Source organism: Nannospalax galili, unplaced genomic scaffold, assembly GCF_000622305.1.
Source record: "Nannospalax galili isolate Female #2095 unplaced genomic scaffold, S.galili_v1.0 scaffold351, whole genome shotgun sequence".
Lineage (NCBI taxonomy): Eukaryota > Metazoa > Chordata > Mammalia > Rodentia > Spalacidae > Nannospalax > Nannospalax galili.
This window is the reverse complement of record NW_008330327.1, coordinates 3,279,454-3,303,115: the sequence shown is the minus strand read 5'-3', so window position 1 is coordinate 3,303,115 and position 23,662 is coordinate 3,279,454. Positions and strand designations below refer to the sequence as shown.

General features: G+C 36.7%; 1 protein-coding gene across 1 annotated transcript in view; it reads left to right on the top strand.

The window, feature by feature from the left end:
- Tsc22d2 (TSC22 domain family member 2) overlaps positions 1–22,978 on the top strand; it is a 58,587-nt gene extending 35,609 nt beyond the window's left edge. The window contains exons 4-5 of the mRNA XM_029569180.1: positions 15,192–15,243; positions 15,924–22,978. Of these exons, the coding sequence (XP_029425040.1) occupies positions 15,192–15,243; positions 15,924–16,184 (313 nt within the window). The 3' untranslated portion in view covers positions 16,185–22,978. The remainder of the gene's footprint in view (positions 1–15,191; positions 15,244–15,923) is intronic.
- The last annotated feature ends 684 nt before the right edge of the window (positions 22,979–23,662 follow it).

The following is a 23,662-nucleotide window of genomic DNA, read 5'->3' as shown; positions in this document are numbered from 1 at the left end:
TGTGTGTGTGTGTGTGTGTGTGTGTGTGTGTGTGTGTGTTTGCGTGTGTGAAATGTTTTGTGGAGGCTAAGAAGACAACTTCAGATGTCATTTCTCAGGTGCCATCCACCTTTTTTTTTTTTGGTCTTTTGAGACAAGGTCTGTCTGTAGCCCCAGCTGTCCTGGAACTCACTATGTAGACCAGGCTGGCCTTGAACTCACAGAGATCCGCCTGCCTCTGCCTCCCAAGTGCTGGGATTAAAGATGTGCGTCACCGTGCCCGGCCTTCCATCTACCTTTTTTGTCTGAAGTTGTATCTTTTAAAAAGTGATGGTGCCAGTAGGATCGGGGGATAGCTCAGTAAGTGCTTAAGAACCTGAATTTGATTCCCAAGTCCTATATAACAAAGCCTAATGTGATTGTACACATTTTGTAATACCAGCTATTGGAAAGTAGAAACAGGTGGATGGATCCCTTAGGCTCACTGGCCAGCCAGTCTAGTTTAATTCGTGAAATCCAGGCCAGTGACAGACCCTATCTCAAAGTAAAGTGGACACTGCTAGAGTAACAGCATCCAAGGTCATCCTCTGCCCATACACGCACACACGCGCGCACACACACACACACACATATTTAAAAAAAAAAAGTGATGGAGTTGTGATTCAAACCTGGATAAACTTTAGATCCAAAACCATTTATTCATTACCACCCTTCAGAGTTTATCTTCTGAGTGTAGAATTGTAAGTCTGAGTCAGAAGGGTATTTAGTGATCATTTATTCTAAACACTTGTCCCCCATTTGAATCGTATCTTTAGTATCTGTAAGGTATACCTTCCAGGGGCTGGAGATGGCTCAGCAGTTAAGAGCACTGACTGCTCTTGCAGAGGACCCGGGTTCTATTCCCGGTACCCATATGGCGGCTGCGAACCGTCCTTAACTCCAGTTCCAAGGGAATCCGAAACCCTCTTCTGACCTCCGCAGCATTGCACGACACAGGTGAACTCACTTACATGCAGGCAATACACTCATACACATAAAATAAAAAAATAAAATTTTAAAAATTAAAGCTATACCTGCTAGTATGTCATAAAATATTTGGACAGCCCCAGTGATATTTACCTGGTGCCCTGTTGGTTTTCTCCCTATCTCATGCTTTCATTAACTTTTCCTATAGAATAGAAAGTCTAATAATGTGAACCAGATGATTACTTCCACAGAACATATAAGAGAGCATTAGCTGTGCTACAAATTCTGTGAAAACAGTAAAGATGGTACATTATTCTCTGTTTTTATAGCTATCCTAATCATAAATATAGGCTTCAGTTGATGATCTTGTAGGTCATCAGTATATTAATGTAAACATGGTACTGAAGTTCTTTTTCAAAATGGTAAGGAGATACTACTTAATTTATAACACAAGGATGTCTTCTCCACTTCTCAATCATTGATTATATGTATAGTACAAGGACTTACTGGGATTATTTGTGCCCAAATCCAAAAATGTAAAAAGAGTATTGTATCTTGGGATTTGTTTACACTCCTAAATCTAGTTCACTGAAAATTCCCACTTGTTTATAAGGCATGGCAGTATGAATGAGCTGTTTTTACCTGATGAATAAATCTGCAAATCTTTGTCCTGCTCTGCTCACCTTCAAGATAACTTGGTTTCTTTTACCTCCTTCCTTGAGAATCATTTCTGATTGGATGGTAAGAGAGGTAGACTGACATTGTTGTTAGTTAGTTAGTTAGTTAGTTAGTTAGTTAGTTAGTTAGTTAGTTAAAAGAACTCATGGATAGATATTTATTAGATATGATTATACATTTCAGACTCTCAACTAGATTTACCAATGACTTGTCTGAATCTGATACTAATGTGAAAAATCTTTGTCAAAATTTTTATCCAAAAAATTAGGAATTTTTTAAAATCCGTTTTATTCACTACAGAGTCATCTATTTGTCATTAGTGTGTTCAATGTATGAAATTGCCACATTTCACTGGCATAAGTTTATCGTTCATTTGCCTGTATCATATAGAAACTTCTATACTTTTCTCAATGAATAAAACCAGACATAACGATTTACCTAAAAAGTGTGGAGGACTACAGTTACTGGCTTTTTACTTAAGCTAACTTTACTAGGGAGAAAAGTTTCTTGAGAACTGCCCATTTTAATTGTGTTTCAGTGGTGGGCACTAGTCATTTCTAATAGTTTAAATAGCTGGTTGGTTAATTACATCTTTCTCCTGGCAAACAGCATAGCACCAATTCATGTTGAATTTAAAAAGTGTAATTGAGTAATATGTTCAATCATAGGTAGACTATTATAATAGGTAAACCCTAGAAATGGGTAGTCCCTGCCTTTAAGGTTTCAATTTAAGAGGGATCATTTTATAAAGCTAAGAAAAACAAAAGTATCCATGGAAGAATCAAAGGTCAAGAGTTTTGGCAAGACAAGAGTGACAAGAAGGTTAACAAGGACCTAAATGGGAGATATTCCATCTCAGATGACTTAGGCCTAAATTGATATAGCAAATTTCAGATCATGATAGAAAATAAGTAAATAAACAAATAAGTAAATAAAATCTTATGAAATTTAAGATTTTACACAAGCTGATATGAACAGCTATTGTAAAATTTTATCATTCTAGCTAGCTATGTGGGTGATAAACACTATGAGCAAAAGCAACTCGAGGAAGAAAGGGTTCATTTTATCTTACAGGTTATAGCCCATCATTTAGGAATTTAAGCCAGGCAGGAACTCAGCAGGGCAAACACTTGAAGCAGAAACCAGGGAGAAATGCTGCTTACTGGCTACCTTATAGCGGCCTAGGCCCACCTACCTAAGGATGGTACTGCCCACGGTACACGGGCCAGGCCCTCCTGCATCAATTAGCAATCAAGAAAGTGCCTTACAGGCATGTCCACAGGCCAGTCTGTTGGAGGTGGTTCTTCATTTGAGCTTCCTTCTTCCCATGTGTCAAGTTGACAACCACGATTAGCCATCACAGCTGTGTAGCAACACCCTGTCTTAAAGAACAGCTTGTCCGTTCCAAAGCCTGTGCTCTTGAACACTTTAATATTCCTTGAGAATTCGGTTTTTTACTTAGGCAACTTCTGAGAGAAAAACTGTTTTCCTTTCAGAATGTCTGGCCCCCATCATGAAATAGAGAGCAAAAAGGGCTTAGTAGTGAGTGACGACCTCGACAGCGTTAGGCTTAGTCTGTGCTGTCTTTATATTTGTTGAAGGTGTTTGCTAATTGTCAATCCAAGTACATTTTTTAAACATCTCAACTGCAAAACATTCATTGATTTGTCAAAAGCCAAATAAAGAGGCAAACATGTTGGTGCACACACCCAGAGCAGCCCAGAGGTAGAAGCAGGAGGATTTTAAGTTTGAGGCCAGCCTGAGCTACTTGAAGAAATCCTATCTTTAAAAAAAAGGGCGGGGGGGCAAAGTAAAGAGACCAGATTTTGAGGGGGTTTTTCCCCCCTCTTTTCTCAATAATATACACTGTTCATTTCCTTAAGGAGTAATGATCTTGATTGGTATTAACTTTTAATCCAAACAAGAATCAAACAGTGTATTCAAAAATCTCAAGATATTCTCATTTGTCCCTTGACAACCTTCATTTTATTTATTACTGTCCCTGGACTTTAAGAGTAGATTATGAAGGATATAAAGTAGCAAAGAAAAACTAGTAACCTAAAAATAGATGTTTTGGTTGTGTAATCTTAGTGACTACTCTAAAATTTTTATTTTGTCGTGTGTATTGTCCATAGAATTAAGGTTCTTCTAGTAGGCAATTTTAAATAATATCGCTATACCACTAAGTAATGAGCATAGATGGAAATAGCAGCCATAAAATGGCTAAGAATTTTGTAGTCTTCACTTTTATTTGGCTCTTACTTTTGTTGCAAAGGGATAGATGGTCTCACTCTCACTTTGGTCAAGGCTGTTGTAGAAATGGGACTGAGGATTTGTTCACGAATGACTGTTTAATTAAAGAAAAAGTATGCTTAGACACTTGAGAAAGAGGAGGCAGATGTGAGGCCATTAGATAAAAGGAATAAAGAGGCCGGGCATGGTGGCTCACTTCTTTAATCCTGGCACTTGGGAGGCAGAAGCAGGCGGATCTCTGTGAGTTTAAGGCCAGCCTGATCTACATAGTTCCAGGACAGCTAGGGCTACAGGGAGACCCTGTCTCAAAAAGATCCCAAAAAAAGGAATAAAGAACAGAACTGGGAAATGTATGTTTCTTCATAAGTCCGTCTTATTCCATAACTTTTCTTATGCTGTTTTTCGCCAGTGTTTTTGCCCATTTTATCATCTCACTGTTAAGCAAGTTCATTTTCTCCCACAGGTTGAGCTACCACCCCATTCTGACAACTCTCAAGTCTAGAGCTGTAGGCCTGAGACTTTCTTCTGGAGCTCTAGATGCCTATTCCCTGTGTCTTCCTATATTCATAGGACATACATTTCAAATGAAACCTACACTTCACATTTACTCCCCTCTCTGCCTTACCTGCAAATCTGGCCACCTTAATTATGACAGACTACCATCATCCAAACCCTGCTTACTCAAACCTTGTCCCGTTATTTTTACGTTTTCTTCATCATAGTTGAGTTCCTCTCCATTTTCATCTTTTTGGTCTCGCACAGGTTCAAAGCTTCATTTTTGAAAACTGTTTTACCTTAAATACCCAGTACTGTTTCATACCTGTGAATGCCCTATCTATACTTCTATTTCCCCCTTGTCTAAGTAACTTTTTTCTAAGACCTACCTTATATCTATCTTATCTATCTATCATCTCTGTGTCCTTCTTTCTTTCGTTTTTTTCTTGCCGGTTCCTACAGAGAGTGGGAAACAATATTTATGTGATTATACTTTTTAAAACTCTGAAATCAGCTATAGAGATGACTCAGCAGTTAGGCACACAGCTGCTTCTTGCAGAGGGCCCAGGTTCAATTCGCAGCATCCATGTGTTGGCCAACAATCATCTGTAACCTCAGTTCCAAGGGATCTGACACCCTTTTCTGACAGCCTTGGGCATTGCATGACATGGGTGCACTTACATACATACATGCAAAACACATAAAATAGAAATAATAAATATTTAAAAATGAAATCAGTTTACAAAGGAAAATAATTACTTGAGGGTAAAGCTACACTATGTGTTTAGTAATTCCACATCTGGTAGTCTCTAACTCTTGAATGTTGCCAAACTTCTTTTTTTATTATTATTAATTTTTTTGGTCTTTTTGAAACAGGGACTCCCTGTAGCCCCAGCTGGCCTGTAAGTCACTATAAGCTGGCCTCAAACTCGAGAGATCCACCTGCCCCTGCCTCCCAAGTGCTGGGATTAAAGGTGTATGCCACCACACCCAGCACCAGACTTCTTTTTCGACCAATGTTCATTGACTGGCAGCCTTTGTATATTAAAACCTGAGTGAAATTCATTTTCTATAAAAGTATGACCCAGAAAAATGATAAATGCTACTGAGATGTGCTTGTATAGAAAATGAGAGGCAAAATTTATTTGGGATTTACAATTTCTTCCTCTGATACTTGGCTATAAGAGCTAGCAAGATGACTCAGTGGGTAGAGGTGTTTGTTGCTAAACCAGACAGCCTGTGTTAGATCCTGGGACCCTTATAGTAGAAGGAGAGAAATAACGCTTGAAAGTTGTCCCCTGGCCTCTATATACACATCATTGCACTTAGACTCACCACACACAAAATAAATGTGTAATTAAAACCAGAAGCATGGCCCAGTGGATGGATCCACACTGAAGGATATTGGGGGACACAAATACATATTTTTTGTGGCCTTTTTGAGACAGGGTCTCCTTGTAGCCCCAGCTGGCCTTGAACTCACTGTGTAGACCAGGCTGGCCTTGATCTCACAGAGAGCCACCTGCCTCTGCCTCCTGAGTGCTGGGATTAAAGGTATGTGCCACCACACCCAGCTTGATTTTGAGCATTTTTTTTTTTTTTGGAAAAACTGAAGACTGATACAAAAGTGAAGCTTTAACAGAATTAAAATCCAGATATTTCACATTATCAAAATGTTTAATATTCTGTTACTTCAAGTTTAAGAACATGGAGTATCTACTTAAGATGAATAAATGACCTTATTCATTAACTTATCCCCCAACTCTGCTGCCTTCTACTAGTAGCCAAGGTTGTCCTTAAACTCCTAACCCTTCTACCTCCATCTCCCAGGTGTTGGGATTACAAGACACACCTCCACACTACATTTATGCAAGGCTGGGGACTGAACCCAAAGCCTGGGTAAGCACTCTACCACCTGAGCTACATTCTCAGCTTCCCTACTTATTGTTCAACTAACATTAGGCAAGATTTGAAAAACTTAAAGATTATTTCTTCCTTCTGAGTCAGACTGAAAAATAAGGAAGGATGTGAAAAGGGGTTAGGTGGAGAGTGGCATTTTCTCCAGTGCTGAAGTGCTTACGTTTAGAACAAGCTTTCTTAGAAGATTTCATTTTACTGTTTACACAGCAGTACTTCCCTTCTGATAATAGCATGTAACTAAGAATTCAATGATACATAGCAAGTGACTTAAATCCAAATGAAAAAACTGATACTATAGTGCTGAGTGCTTCAAGTTACTTCCCGAAACTGGGGAAAGTAGTATATGACTGACAATTATCTATACTTAGATAAATAGTGGGTCTGTAGGTCAGAAGACAGTCTATAGGAATTGGTTCTTTACTTCCATCCACTGAAATGTCCTTGGAGCAGCTCCACAAGAAAAACTACAGTCATATCAGAATTACACTGGCAAATATTGGGACAGTTCTCCTCAAAATATCATAACTTAGAAATGGAGAAAGATGCAGAAAAGAAGACACTACTAATACTAGTTTTATCTTCAACTTATTTGGAATGGGTCTTTAACCTTTTTATTATGTAATTTGGTAGACTTTAGATAAGTAATACTGATAGGTATAAGCAATATAAGCAGTATACTTACACTGTATTTTTACATAGTTACAGTCCTACCTAAATTAAGAACATAAATCTTGCAAATCACAGATACCACATATATTAAATGTTGTTTCATATTTAATAAAATACTTTATTTGGGACCACCAAGAAGGCTTGGCAAGTAAATGTGCTTTCAACCAACCTGAGTTCCATTCCTGGAACCCACTTGGTGGAAGGAAAGAGCCAATTCCCAAACACTGACCTCTGGTTCACATGCTTGTTGTGGCACACGTGCCCTCACACTCATATTAAACACACATACACAATAATAATAACAAATGAAATACATTTTTTAAAACTTAATTTTGGGTTAGATGCTTGCCGCCAAGTCTGAGGACCTGAATTAGATCCCTGGAACCCATATGTGGCAGGAAAGAACTGACTCAAAGTTTTCCTCTGACCTTCATACATGTGCCAAGGCATACACATGCCTACATGTATGCGCCTGCACACACATACAAAATGTGAAAAAAAGTTAAAGGCTTTATTTTGCAGAATGAATTAGTCCCTAGAGAAGATAGTGGAGTCAATACTTCTCCCTTCCCCTGTTTCTACTTTCCTGTCTACATTTGTTCATGTCTTGATACACAGGGTAGTAACTCCTCCTTCAGTCATTTTGGAATCTGTTTTTCATTATTCGCTAAAAATATAGTGAAATTGCATCTTTGTCCTCCATTCACCCACCTTCCCAAACAGCCACTTTCTTTGTGTGCATGTGCAGTTTCTTTGCACACATACACAAGCAAATACAATATATATTATTCTTTTATGTAACTGATATATATTGTGAACCCATCTGTGACTTTACTTATTCAACTTTTTTTTTATGGGTATGAGTGTATTGCTTATATGTAAGTAGATTTATCCATGTCTTGCAATGCCCACAGAGATCAGAAGAGGATGTCCAATCCCCTGGAACTGGAGTGATGGATGATTGTTAGTCGCCATGTGGGTGTTAGGAATCAAACCTAGGTTCTCTGCAAGAGCAGCCAGTGCTCTTAAACGCTGAGCCGTCTCTCCAGCCCCAGCTTTACTTTTAAAGATGTCCAGGATGCCCTCAACACATAGTAAAAGCATCTCAGTGTTTTTTTTTTCTTTTCAGAGATACATACTTTTCAATTAAATGGTTATGCCATAATTTAGTTGACCACTTGTTCATTAATAGAAACCTTGCTGTTACAAATAGTGCTATAATGAGTAAACACAGAATTTCTCCTTCCTCCCTCCTCCCCCACCTTTCTGTGTGTATATGATAAGTCCTCAAATGTGAGCTTACTGATCCAAAGAGTGAATAATAAGGCAGAGGAAAGGAAGAGGGAGAGAGTGTTTGGGGGAAGAATCTGGATTGGAAAATGTTAATTTTTATTTTTATTATGAATGAAGTACTGATTATTTTTTTCATTCCTTATAAACTGTCAGTGTGAATTCTCCTAGTTTTTAAACTGTGGCTTCTGAGTCTTCCTTCCAGAGTTTTAGAAGTACTTATAGGAAAATTATTGAAAACCTTTTTGGCTTTTTAAATATTTTTCAGAAATATAATTAGGCCTTTCTCATTCCAGAGTATTAAAGATAATCTTACTAAATGAGCTTTTTTAAAGCCATTATACAAATAATGGTTGATTTTGGACAAAGAGAGTCTAAGGTAGGAAAAGAACATAAAATTGATTGCAGGTATTTTTATTATATGCCTTGAATTTAATTTCCTTACCTGGTGAATATGTCTTAAAATATTTTAAAAGATCCAGAAGAATTTGTTCACAAACACAAATACAGGAAGGACTCATGAATTCATCACCATTCCCCCTCCCCCATAATGTCTTGTGTGACTGTGAACTATCTAAACTAGGACCTTGCCATGTTTTGGCCATGGATCCTTCTTTCCTCCTTCTAAACATCTAAACACTTTTTTCCTGGCCAGAGATTTGACCTAAAATTAGCTAGATTTTCTAAATATATCTTGACGCATTGGTTTACAAGATTTTCATAGAAAATGCTAACAATGAGTATGAATCTTTGCATAAGTACTTACCTCATTTTTTAATAATTCTTGTGAAACGCTTTCATTACACCTTTGTAAAACTGGTTACTTCACCAGAATATCATCCCAGAAGTCTTGGCATAGCCTTTGTATCTACTTGTTCAATATAAATAACAACTTCAAAATCACTTCTTGTGTCCCAGGCACATACTTATAATCCCTGTATTTATAAGGCTGAGGTAAATGGATCACAAGTTTGCGGTTACGCTGGGCTACATAGTTAAAACAACAGAGTAGATGACAAGCATTGTAATCATTGAGCTATGCCTGGGTCTTAATGTTTTCTTCTTAACCATGGAGATTTGCATTTGCCTAGAGATTAATTCTATATGGATTTTATCTATTTAGACTCTTATAAGGGACAATTACTCTTAAGTGTTGAACTGTAAATATTTTTAGGCCCCATTTGCAACAGAAGGGTAGGTTTTTAAAAATGTTTAAGCCGGGTGTGGTGGCGCATGCCTGTAGTTCCAGCACTCAGGAGGATCTCTGTGAGTTCAAGGCCAGCCTGGTCTACATAGTGAGTTCCAGGACTACCTGGGCTACAGGGAGACCCTGCTTGAAAAAGACAAAAAAAAAAGTTTAACCTCCAGGCTTGCTGAACTGTAGCTTAATTAGACTTAGTCTTTGGGGATCATCAGCTTACAGTTTTATTTTCTGTCTATAAAATGAGCCATACATCTTTTTTTAATATATTTTATTTATCATTTTTATTTTATGTGTATGAGTGTATTGCCTGCCTGTTTGTGAGTGTACCTGTGTCATGCAATGCCATGGAGGTCAGGAGGGTATCAGATTCCCCTTGGAACCAGAGTTAAGGACAGTTTGTAGCCACCATGTGGGTGCTGGGAATCGAACCCAGGTCCTCTGCAAGAGCAGTCAGTGCTCTTAACCACTGAGCCATCTCTCCAGCCCTGCCATAATACATCTCTTACATTAATAAGTGGCAGAAATGTAGTTCATTTACTGTAAACGAAATACGACTATTAAGAACTTACCTCTAGAAAGATTGTAGCTGCTTCCACTCGGGAGTTTACGAAGAATCAGTTTGGCCTCTTTTGCAGAGGGGAGCTTGATCATAAAGAGCCAAAATTGCCAACTCAAAATAATTGATTTATTACAGAAGATTTGATTCTATAAGGAGTTCCTTTACCGTATTTATAATTGTGATTGTGACTCAGAAAGTTAGAAGGACCTTCAAATAAAACAAGGTAACTTTTTTATATTTTTCTACTTGAGGATACACAGAATTTTAAAATACTAACTTTCTGATAAACCAAACCATTTTCGTTCTTAGCAGATAGGTACTATACTAGACTGTCCAAAGATCACTGAGCAAGTGCATTTTCTAAGAAGTTGCCTCCTTTATTCTGAGAGCAGAACTACTTACTTCTGAGAATGTGCTAGATAAGATAAATAACATGTTGCAAACACATGGTTTAGTTTTTGGATCCATGCTTTATGGTTCCACAACTAACAATAATAAGTGGTACTTATTTAAAGAACTCTTTAATGTGTACAGCTTGTGATTTATTTTAGGTCACTATAGGTAGGTACTTTCTTTCACAGACTTACTCCTAGGAAAAAAAGTTCTTATATTTTGACATTAGGTATAGGTTTAAATCCTAGCATTGTAAGTTCCTTGGCCTCAGTTTCCTCATTTATAAAATGAGGATGTTCCTCAGTCTTATGTTAGGAGTAACTAAGATAGTGTATCTGCCATAAAGTGGATTTTTCATCAGTTATTTTCTCCTTTGCCCTATTGATTTGTTCATTAACACTGACATAGAGAAGACAGGAGACAAAGTAGTGAAAATATGTCCACTTAGAGAAATTAATTTGTACTGTCTTTTATGTTTGTCTTATTTTAGGCAGAAAGCTATTTTGTATCCATCTACATTATTACAGATAAAGAAAAAATTATTAGCTGGGCATGGTGGCACATGCCTTTAGTCCCAGCACTTGGGAGGCAGAGGCAGGCAGATCTCTGTGAGTTCAAAAGCAAGTCCAGGCCAGCTGGGGCTACAGGGAAACCCTGTCTCAAAAAAAATTATTTCATATAGCGTTTACTAAATAATGTGAAATAAAGTTAGATGACCTTGCCCTCACTGATTTAGCTTGTGAATGGGGAGGTTCATTTCTGGCCGCCTCTTAGTGAAGCCGCAAGTGATCATGATCTCTTATATAAGAGTAAGGAAATCTGGGAGGAAAAGCTGTGGTGGGAGCCAGTTGGGATGGATTAAAAGTGCAGCATGGAAAGCCACACTCTGTTTTATGTGACTTCTATTGTTTCTGAGAATACAATTGCAATTGGCTTTATAAACACTAAACTCGGGGCTAAGCATATAGCTAAGTCATTCTTACTATCTTTCCACAATCTGTATTTCTGTTCATACCCTCTTTATCTACAACTTCTAATTTATCTACAAATGCTAATCAAAATTATTTTATTTTTTCCCCCAAAAGAATGGTCCATAATAGAAGGCCATCCTTTGATTTCTATTTTGTACTTAATAATAGCTTAAACAAGATTCTAGGCTCTTCATTGTCTCTGTTTCTGTGTCAGTAATTGTATAGCACTTGGTTTAAAATGGACTTACTTCAGTTTGAGTGTGTGTATATATGCACATGCACACTCCTTAATCTGAAATACATGGTTCGTTCTTATGGTTCAACTTGGGATACCTAATTGTATGATAGGTATATACACTGTATAGTACAGATTTAAAAAAAAAAAGAAAGAAAACCTTCTCTTGAGCTTAAATTCAAAAACTGTTTAAGCATCAAAATACAAAGTGGTGAATGTAATAATAAAAAAAGAAATTAAGGTATAATTCCACAATATTAGATGATGGAAGCAGACTTGAAGGGAAAATTATTCTGCGTCATTGATCATTCCCATTTTCAAAAAAAAGCTGAATCGCTGTGCTAACCAAACACCATAGAAAGCACTACCTTCGTTGAAACAGTTTAAGCCATGTTCTGGGATCTTGAAATAGAATAATACCCTCAATTTGCCTAGGACTGCAATATTATTATCTTTATTATAAAGATACTAATAAAGTATCTGTGTAAAGCAGTGGTTCTCAGAGCTTAGTTTCTATCAGGATCACCTAGAGAAGTTATTAAAATGCATTACCTGTCTTCATCCCAGGAGTATCTTAATTCAGTAGTTCTAGGGAAGATCCAAATATATCCATTTCTAGCAAATTTCCAGGTAATGCTTATGCATCTGTTTCAAAGGAACTTCACTTTGAAAACTAACTTACTGAATTCAAAGAATTTTAATGGCTTCTTAATAACAAGTCATTAGTTGTTTCAAATCAAATTACTGTCATCTCTAATTACTGTCAAAAGCATTCTAGCCCTTATGTGTCAAACACTATGCTCACTTCTTCCCTAAAGATAATGGAACCTCCCTCAAGAAGTTCAATCTACTAGAGTCAACTTCAGTAGTATTAGGATAGTAGAAATAATCACTGGCATGCATTGAACATTCAGTGAGCCAGGAACTATGCCAAGTATTATTTAAACTGATTTAATCTTCACAGGATTAAGATATATAATGCTTTTTTTCTAAGTATGAATATTGCAAGACCAAAGGAGGGGTGGAATAATTACTCTAGGGAATCAAAAAGCATCCCAGAAGAATTGGCAGGGAAGCACTGAGACAGCTTAAAGGGCAAGTGAAAGACAGCCACATGAATTGGGACTAGGAACATCTCCAGATGAGGGAGCAGTTTCTGCAAAATCAAGGAAACCTGAGAAAACATGTTCCACAGATTGTAAATATTACATAAGACCATAATATATATGGAAGATAAGAGACCGTCTAAGGCAGTGGTCATGAAATTCATATACTAAGTCAAGACGTTTTAAAAATAGGATAGGATTTTCTTTGGCTTTTTGTTTGTGTTCATTCTTCTGTAAGTTTCAGCACTGTAAGCCAGTTTTCATAACATGGTCAGGTAGCAGAATCAACACCTTCTGGGAACTAGTTAGAAGTACATTTTTGAGGGCTGGAGAGATGACTCAGTGGTTAAGAGCACTGGCTGTTCTTACAGAAGACCCACATGGTGACTGACAATGGTCCATAACTCCAGTTCAGGGGATCCCATGCCCTCTTCTGACCTCCTGGCACTGCACAACACAGGTGCACTTACATGTAGGCATAACACTCATCCACATAAAATAAAAATAAATTTTTTAGAAAATAAGTACATTTTTTTGGTTCGGCAGTTTGGGTTTACAAGACCTTTAGATGACTCTGGTGCATGCTATTTTGAAAATATTGTTATAGGAATTGAATTGTTGACTAACAGCATTCAAAATAGTCAAAGGTTATTAGAATGGTAGTAATTTCATCTGTAACGTAAATCTGTGATCTAATTCTGTTACAGTACAATGCTCAACAGAACTGGAGTGTTAATACCTTTTAAGGATACTTACTTTCTATACACCCATCTTATAAACCCATTTCTTCTGTTGCTGCAAGCAACATTCTGGACCAGAATGTTAGATCAGCATTCAAAAAGAATAACATGCTAATTATTTCTTAGCTACAGGAATAATTTGGAAACTCGTTGGCTGATTTTAATTAACAAGAAAATGAAGCAGTAAAAACCCCTTTTACAATTTTTTAATGTTAATGTATAAAACTGGTACTATAGGTAGTAGTTTAAACCAGTGTGTTGAAGGAGTAGAATGTATTCACGTCATGAAATGAAGTAGCACTCTTTCTTGGTAGAAGTACTAATAGAGAAAGTATAAACTAGGATTCTGAAGCAAATGCTAATCTAAATGCCTATCACCCATCTTTTCTCTTTGTGGTAAATATTTTTATTAGTTTTTACACTAAAGCCATATAGTTTATACAGTTGGTCTGTAATTTAATTATGTATAGTCCTACTTTACTTTGCACACCTGTACAACTATTGAAAGCCAGTGTGTGTATAGTGTTGGTTAGTGATCGAATATCCTTTCTGAATATTCATTATACAGAGCCCCTTTCTGTCTTAGCAGCAGCAAAAAGTAAAGTAGTATGCTGTGGCTAATGCTGTTAGTGTTCAAATAAACAAAGATTTCAAAGTGGGAAGTCCATTTTGAAGTATGAACACTAATCCCTTCATTTTACATATGGGGAAACTGAGGTTCAGGGAAGTTAAATAAATGATTTGCTGCAGATCACACAAATTCTGAATAACAGAACCCAAGAGGATAGCCAGGCCTACTTGGATTACAAATCTAAAGAGCACAACTACATGGAACAGAGTTATTTCTGAGCCTTGATCTGATATAGTACTAAGGGCCCATACCATTCAAAGTAAAATAGTCTTCAGATATTTTAGCACCAAAATCTTCTCAGGTACAGTATACTTTGTCAAGAGTATTTGGAAATGTTTTATTCAGAAAACCAAAAAGATTTTTTTGTACTGATAGAAGGACGTATCAGATTTTCCTTTATAAGAAATTTTTTTAGTTATATTTTTTCAAAATTTAAAAATACCAATAAGAGTATTATAGATTCTTGCTCTTCTTACTACTTAATACATGGGAAAGTACAAACCACCAAAGAATTTAATCTTGTGTCATTATCATACAAATGCTAAGATGGTATTTGAACTTGGGATGTACGTAATAGCTAGACTATTTTGAATTATTTCCAAGAAAAACTGATTTTTGCAGGAAATAACCTACAGTCAAAGCATGTAGGTCTACTAAAATATTGAATTCCTTCTCAACCAGCCCTTCCAAAAGTCCTCTAAATTGTTTTTAGAAGTCATTTCTACACACTTAAAACCTAGTTGTTAAAATATAGTTTGCCCCCCCAAAAAAGGCATTTTTCAGTTTTAATGTATTAAGACCACTCAAGAGAACTCCTAAATAAAATTGGGGGTTAGTTTTAAAGTGGCATATATATGTCATTAGGCAGATTATAAATATTGGGACTACAGAGGATTTTTAGAAGTCATTCGTTTTCCAAGATCTTCATGTTAAAAGTTAGAAGTCTTGAGTATTGAAATTGTAAAAATAGACTTAATAACTTATTTTAAATTATCATGTTTGGTTTTAGGTAAAACACAAATGTCTTTTACGTTACTTTAATAGTTGGAAGGGCACTTAAATCTTTAGGAATAATTTAATGAAATATTCTGATTTTTTCCAGTGCATCTGGGGGAGGTGTTGTAGCCATTGACAACAAAATAGAACAAGCAATGGTAAGTACGTGTTTAGTTCTCTTATTTCATTGTTGATTGTATAAAGCATTTGGAGTTTGTCAAGTTAACAGCCACAGCTAATTTCTTTAAACCAAACCAAAAAAATTTTATTTTTTGATAGTGCAATTTAGAAGATGCTAGAACATTGAAAATTTTTAGTCCACAAGTACTGAGCAAATATTTTTGTGTTTCTATTACCATGGGTTGGGGACATTGGAGTGAAGTAGACATAGTTAAATGCAGTATATTCTCAGTTGAAAAGTAGTATCATTTTGTTCATTTAAAGTTGGAAAATACATGGCTCTTTAATTTCTAAAATAGTGCTGTGACTAGTTGACTATCAGCTTTTCCACTGGACTATTACTTCTCTGGTCTCTTAATCTAACATCTTGTCATACTCATTCTAAACTTTGAAAGAAATGAGAGTTTTCTGCATTAGTTAAAAAAGAGACTCCCCATTTCCCACAGGCCCAGTCAAAATACAGCAGGAACATTAAACACAAGAGAAGGAAAATAATTTTTGAAAATAAAATTATGAAAACCTCTTCAAGAGAAGGAAAATAATTTTTGAAAATAAAATTATGAAAACCTCTTTGTGTATAAGGCACCTACCTAGTCTAAAACTAAATAGTTTTGTCTCTCCTTACTCTTTTTGACATTCGTAATTTTGTTTTTCACAGGATCTGGTGAAAAGCCATTTGATGTATGCAGTAAGAGAAGAAGTGGAAGTTCTAAAGGAACAAATAAAAGAATTAGTTGAAAGAAACTCTTTACTTGAACGAGAAAATGCACTGTTAAAATCTCTTTCAAACAATGATCAGTTATCCCAGCTCCCAGCCCAACAGGCCAATCCTGGTAGCACTTCTCAACAGCAAGCAATGATAGCACAGCCTCCTCAGCCAACGCAACCTCCACAGCAGCCGAATGTCTCCTCAGCATAAAGCTTTCTTAAGCCTCATTAAGGAAAAAACTGAAAGCAATCTTTCCTTGTGTGCCACTGGTGTTCTTTCCACTTTATACGAAAGCAAGTAGCCATGCTTCGGTCGTGTGTTTGGCCTTTTCAGTATTAGACAATCATTCTACAAGAGCTTTTCCTCTCTCTAAGATGTCATGCAGCACTGTTGATGTCCACTTCTATGTCATCAGTACACAAGGAGAATAGTAGATGGGGTTTATTAAAGCAAGCAAAGTCAGCATTTTACCTGGTGCGCATGAGTGGGAAGTTTTGGTGGCTCTTCCATGTTTCCTATTACCATGGATTTACCTTGAGCCTTCCTACCACATAACAGTTTGAAAGAGCCACTTTTCTTTCAATATCAGTAACATTTGCCTACGTAAGTTTTCATTTATTTTGTGTTTTATTTATTACAGGGCTGCTATTTTCATAATGTACATGAACAATGTCACAGAACTTTTTTTAATTTTTTTGAGTAACTATCAGTAAAGGAATTGAAAGACAGGATTACATTTAATAAATAAAATGTTTAGGCAATAATTGAACAAAAGAATCCTGGCACATTTCTAACACTAATGGCAATTTACCGTTGGTATTTATTTTCACTAGTAAAGATCCAGCTTGAATGTAAATTTTGTATAGTGTAAGTATGAAGAACATAGTGCACCTGTACAGGTAGTCACCAGTTATTGTGATATAATAAATAATTGGGCTATTTTCATGAAGAAAACTGTTCATTTGTTTCTACTTTCTAATAGAAATTGCCACGATTCCTCTGCTTTTCAACATTTCTTGTTTGTTTTTTTTTTTTTTTTTTTTTTTTTTTTCTTTTTTTTTTGGGGGGGTGGGAATAAAAAGCTGTGAATTGTTCAACCTACTTTGTAACCAAAGAAGCAAAGCTGTGTAATGGAGTTTTGTTTTGTTTTGTTTCATAATGCACATTCTTTATGTATTTTTAGTTCGTGTTTTCTCGGTCACAATTTCCTTTGCTGTCTAGCATGATCTGCATGACCTACAGTCTCTGAACCACTTTCGTACCTCATGTTTTATCCAGCACTCTTATTGTACTATGTACTAGTCTGTGAACAATGTCAAATAAAGAACGAACAGGTCGTATGGTGGAACTGAGCTAGTGTGTAATACACTAGTTGTACAAAAAACAAAAATGAAGTGAGCCATCTTTTGTTCATTTAAAATGGTGTTTTGAATTTCATATGCAGAAAACGTTTTGTTACATTGCAGATTTTAATGTATTTAATAAATGCAACATGCAGATTAAGTGCAGTGTATACTGAGTATTTAAATTAAAATGTACATTTCATAAATACAGTTTCAAGAGAAAGCATCATTTGTGTATACTAACACATTAAGTGTATGTCAGAAATTGATGTAAAAAATATATTTTAACACATTTTCTGAAATTAAACTGCAGTTTTGTTGAAATATTTGGCTCTATATGTGTTCAAAATTTGACTAGATTTGTATTTTCACAGTTTAAAATATTCCTTAAATGAAAACCTATGATGTTATTGATGACAATGATAGTTCTTAAATTTTCAAAGTAAAATAATTTAAAGAATGCAAGAACAGTGAGCAATATTTGTACTCAATATTCTTACTCTGTTAATGATACAAATAGGAAATCCTCGTCTACCAAAACTTTTACTTGAATTCAGAAAGGTGCCTGTAGAAATTAACATGTCCTGTATCTGTAGCCCACTAGCTAATAAGAGTTAATGAGGAACATAGTTAGCTCTCCATGTTAAAAGAAGTTAAATGTTCTTTATCTATTTGAAACATTTTAGCCACCAACAAAAGGCATAAAATTTAAATGTATATGACATCACCAAATATTTTATATTCTAGTTGTGCTACAGGAAACTGTTCGGTAAACAGAATTTTAATGTTAATTAGTAACATTAGAAATATTTAAAGGAAGTAGGTAAGTACATAGACTTGAGTGTGTAACCCTAAGGACATAGAGTGATATTCTAGTAGAGCCACCATAGGCAAGGTAGAATGTGAAACAGTTGTTGGAATGTTAGCCAAAAGGTTCTCGGGGTGTGCCCATCCATTGCTATAGTGCGGTACTTCATACAGACAAAGGAAAGCTCATATTAGAAGAGGATGGGGGTAGGATATAGTTCAGTGGGAGACTGCTTCCCAGGATGCGCAGGGTCCTTGTTTGGTCTCTGGCACTGAAAAAAGGGGCAGGGATTTTTGTTAGAGGTGAGTTTTTATTCTAGGGATAAAAAAAAAGCACTCTAAGGTAGAATAGTAGTCACCGAGGAAATGGCTGGTATTTTAAGGGTTAAAATGGTAACAGCAATTGCTTCTCATTTTTTAAAATCCTAACAAATGATTACAGAAGAAGTAAAGTTGATTTCAAAAGGTTCAAGCTCTAGTAACCTAAGAAATGCAAATTACTGTTTTAACCAGTTATGTCTCTTAAATGGCAGAAATCGATGTCGTAGGTGAACTTTCCTGTGTTCTCCAGAGCGTAATTTGGCAATGTATATTAAGAGCTTTAAATATTAATAAACTCCAGTTCAATGGCATGTTGCTTAACTCAAGGTGCAATGTTCAAAAGTGCAAAATTGTGCCTGTATTCTGTTACCCACTCCTTCCCTCAGAACCCAGAGCTTTCTTCATTCCCGTGCCCTGTCCCCCACCTAAAGCTGTGCAATGAAGTTTACATCTCAACTTGTTCATATAAGGTACACTAAACTCTAAACTTTGTCAGGAACAAATAAAGGTGGGCAAGGTATTGTTCTTGTGTTTGAAATGTAAACATCATTTAGATTAGATCTTCCTTGGGGTTAGAGTCTCTTAAGTAGCTAGAATATTAACTAATTGAAATTCCAATTTGGGGGGCATAGTCTTACAGGATGTCATCTACCTTTAATTTTCTCAGTCCAATGCCTATAGATGAAGGTGCTACTACATAAGTTTTCTTTTGGTTTAATTTTCTGATATGGTTAATGCGTGTACAACTAAAACCTAACTTTGCCTGGAGAAATTATTTTTAGGTAGTTCCAACATAAGCTCACTGCAGCCAACAAAACAAAGTTTGGGGAAATAAGTGTTGGCTATTTTAACTCTTAGGTTAGATAAAGCTTTATAGCTCTGGAAGCAAGTCTTCATGACATGTCTGAATTCTACTTAATTCTGTTGAAAGGAAAAAGCTCAACCCTTAAAGTTTAATTGAAGCTGTAGGCAAGTCAACCAGTACAGTGTGTCAAGAAATACAATCAGGGATGGATTTGTCAGGCTAGGTTTCCTGAAAGGTGACATCTGAGTCTTCAGGGGTGAAGAGGAAGGGCATTCCAAGCCTAAGAAAACCCTATACAAAGTTCTTAAAGCATCAAGAGGTTCCTCAAGACAGCCATAGAATTTTGTGAGAGAGAAACTTGAAATGACTGTCCCACCAACTGTGGTGGTTTGGGCATTTGGGGCATTGTTTTGTTGTTTAGTCTTTTTGACACAGGGTCTCCCTGTAGCCCCAGCTGTCCTGGAACTCACTATCTAGACCAGGCTGGCCTTGAACTCACAGAGATCCGCCTGCCTCTGCCTCCCCAGTGCTGGGATTAAAGGCGTGCGCCACCACACCCAGCTATTTATTTATTTTTTATTTTTTTTTTTTTTTAAGATTCATCGAATGATTGTTAGCAGTGAGATGTGCTCAATTCATTTCAGTGGCAGGTGGGGGGTAGACTGGCAGGTTGAAACTAGAGACAAATAATTTTTGATCATTTAGACGATCAAAAAAAGAAAAACATGGGTAGACAAGAGGCAAATTTTGTGAAGTTTATGAAAGAAGTCTGTGTTAGAACTTTACCATTTTTCAATGAATATTCCATTCCAATACCAGATGTTTTTTTTTCTTGCCCCTTCAGGGAAAAAAGCCTCGATCAATACTTAACTTTGATTCAGTCTTATGTCTGGTAGCCATGAATCACAACAAAATCAATGTCTTTATTCCCTGTTGAGTTGCAAGAATTTAACAAAAAAGTAAGGGAAATAGAGGACCTTGATCATTTTATGCCCCTGTAAATTCAGCCCAAGGTAAACTTAATCCTTTTGTGGTGGCTAGGATTTGCGTAATTCCACAGCTTTCTGTGATTTTGCTCCCTGGAAGGGATAATAGGAGTTCTGACCTCACTGCAGGTACTGACAATCCAAGTCAGAACTGAGTTCCCTAAATTTTGCGTTTTATTCTTTGACATAGGCCAGCCCTACCACATTTTCTGTGAGTCCTCAGTTTATGCACAATGAGCTTTTCTCCCACCTCCTGTAAGCCACCCAATAACCCATGTTTCTATTTTCTAGCATTACTAGTATTTTCTGATATTTATTTAGATCGATGCCCCCCCGCCTTTTGACATTGCAGAGTTCATCCCTGTCTCATTTCTATACCAGGCCACTGACTTTCTCTATCAAAATCTGCTCTTTAAATGCATGTATTCCCTTTGTAGGTGGTAGGGTTACTCTAAAGGGCTCCCTTAGTGGACTACTGTAGCCTGACGTGCTATATTCAAAAGTAGGAAGTTCTAAGTGAGGCACTATACAAAGCAAATCAAAGTTCACAGACCTCTACTCTTTTTTTTTTCCCTCCTATTTTTTTAATGGAATCGTCAAAAACAAGACAGCCTTTTGGGATTGGTGATTGGTAATGGCAAAGTAAGAAGCTGTTATTTTCTACTTGGCCATTGAATTTGTCCAATATACCGGGATGGTGAGTTAGCTTTATTTTTCCTTCCTCTTGCCAGAGAAACTGATAAATAAGGCAGTTGGAGGAGTTTCCCACTACCTAATGTCATGGATCCAGAGTACCTAAGTTTACAGACTAAGACAAAGACATGCCCACAGAAGCCATAGGTATCCCTTTGAAAGACATCTGCTAACTTTGGAAAAATAGTTTAATTGTAAAGACCAAGCAAATGCCACAAGGCAGCTTTCCCATGAGGAAAGCAGAGCTCTCTTCCTTTTAAGCATGCCTACATCATAAAAGAATTGTAAAGTATTCTTGCCTACTGCAATCAAGAATGTTTCCAGACCAGTGTTTGCTTTCATTTCACAAGCAGCACATCTGTAGATAGATAAGCCAGAGGAAGTTCGTGGATAAAAGGAACATTTTGCCACAGATGATGTACTAGGCCAGTGTCTAGTTCTAGTTTCCTGCTAAAAAAAAATCCTATAAATCACTTCAGAAGGTCTTGCATAGACAAAAATATGTATAACTTTATCAAGCACCAAAATAGGTTTTGCAGAAATACTTCGGGATTTATTCTTATTTCTTAGAAATGTTGAAATACAATTCAGTTCTATCCCAATTTAGGTGCTGTGCACTATAGTGGATGTTTGAGGATAAAAGGATGTATGTGACATGAGGTCTGCCCCCTAGGAGCTGAGTCCAGTATGAAGGCACAAATTGAAGTACCACACTAACTTAGGATCAGCATCAGTTTGTAGACCTCATATTGTTTGTTAAACAAGAGGTTCTTAAAAATCAGCAGTAATTTGCTGTGTCATGTGAAACCCTTTGCCATTGGCCAGGAAATAGCTTTAAATCACCAAAAAACTTTAGTATCAAATAATGCTTCTAGAACAGGGAACAGGCAAAAGAAAACCTTCCACCTCTACACTGAGCCTGTACACCCCCTAAAAAAAAGTTAATCTGAGAAAGAAGTTTACACATTTTTTAATACTCTTTAAGTTTGTAAATAATGGGTCTAATTTAACCTAACTTGACTAGAATTTACGTGTTTTGAATTATATTGTCTTCTCTCATAGGCAACACACGCATTTTGGCTGACATAATCAGCTACCATTCAGCAAATAACTCAGGTACCTGATACCAAAAATCTCTACTAGAACTAAGAATTCAGAGAGAAATACAAGTCTGTATGTTGAGTAAATGGCAAATGTGACATTTCAGATCAATAGGGAAAGAAATGAATTGGTCAACAGAGTATTGAGACAACATAAGGGAGAAAGTAAGCTTAGATTCTCAAAAAATTTAAAACTCCAGCTAGATTGGTAGTGAGTTTACTTTTGAAACTCAAAGCCTTGATGATGCATGTAAGCCAGTAGTTTTACAAATAAATGAAGAGATGCTCAACTAGCAAAATAAGCAAAAGCACATGAAAATGCAAACTATCTCAGATCCTAATGAAGTATGAGCTGGGAAGGGTGTGGAGGAACAAGAATCTCACAAGTTCGAACAACCACTTTTAAAGGCAACTGGGTAATATCCTTTGAAATTTAGATTTTTACATACCTGTGACCCAACAGGTTCAATTTTTAATATATACCCTAACAAAACACATTTGTCCATGAGGCAACTTGACAAAAGCTTTGCTTGTTAAGAGTATAATATTGGAAAAGTCAAGATATCTATCAAGACAGTGGGATGTGTGATACACTATAAAATGTTAGGTATCAGTGAAAAAAGTAGGAGTGTGTGCTGACATAGATCTCTAGGATGCCATGTTAAGTTTGTTAAAAAGTTGGGGGGGTGTTGAAGGGAAATACATGTAATACACACAATATTGTTGATGTTAATACATGCCACACACATAATACTGTACAGTGTACTTCTACAAGTACCTATTTGTGTACAATATAAATATATAGAGAAGGTTTGGAAGGATGCTAACCAAACTGTTAACAGTAGTTTGGTGGTGTGCATTAGCTGAAACTGTTAATATTTGATGTTTTTGAATATGCATTCATGTACTGTTTGTGTAATGACAAATTAATAAATTAGAAATGAAACAATGGAAAGTATTCTTGTCTGCTTCTGTCTCCCCTAGTGTCTTAGGTTCCCTGGACATCCCCCTCTAGGAATGGTCCATTGCTCCTACATCACCCTCTATTCTGGATTCTTTATTATTTATCTGGGTTCGACAGATGATAAATCCCCTAACTGGAAGTCTGTTCCCTCCACTTGGTTCCTCCTCTTCCTTTCTTCCACCCTCATGCACTGTTCACCCCTAGGCGGACTGGGTGACGAAGTTGCTCGTGTCAAGGCCACCGGTGAGCACTTAGCTGCCAGGTCAACCACAGTACCTTTTAATTCTTAGGGAATTGCTGTGCCTAATTCCTGCTTATCATTTAATTCACCCAGGGTATCATTTTCTATTTCTTCAGGGTTTGTTTTTTATTTTTTCTTGTAAAAATTTCCCTCTGGTGGGGGCTGGAGAGATGACTCAGTGGTTAAGAGCACTGACTGCTCTTGCAGAGGACCCGGGTTCTATTCCCGGTACCCACATGGCGGCTGCGAACCGTCCTTAACTCCAATTCCAGGAGAATCCGAAGCCCTCTTCTGACCTCCATGGCATTGCATGACACCAGTGCACTCATACATGCAGGCAATACACTCACAAACATAAAATAAGAATAATATATTTTTTTAATTTCCCTCTGGCCAGGTGTGGTGGTGCACGCCTTTAATCCCAGCAC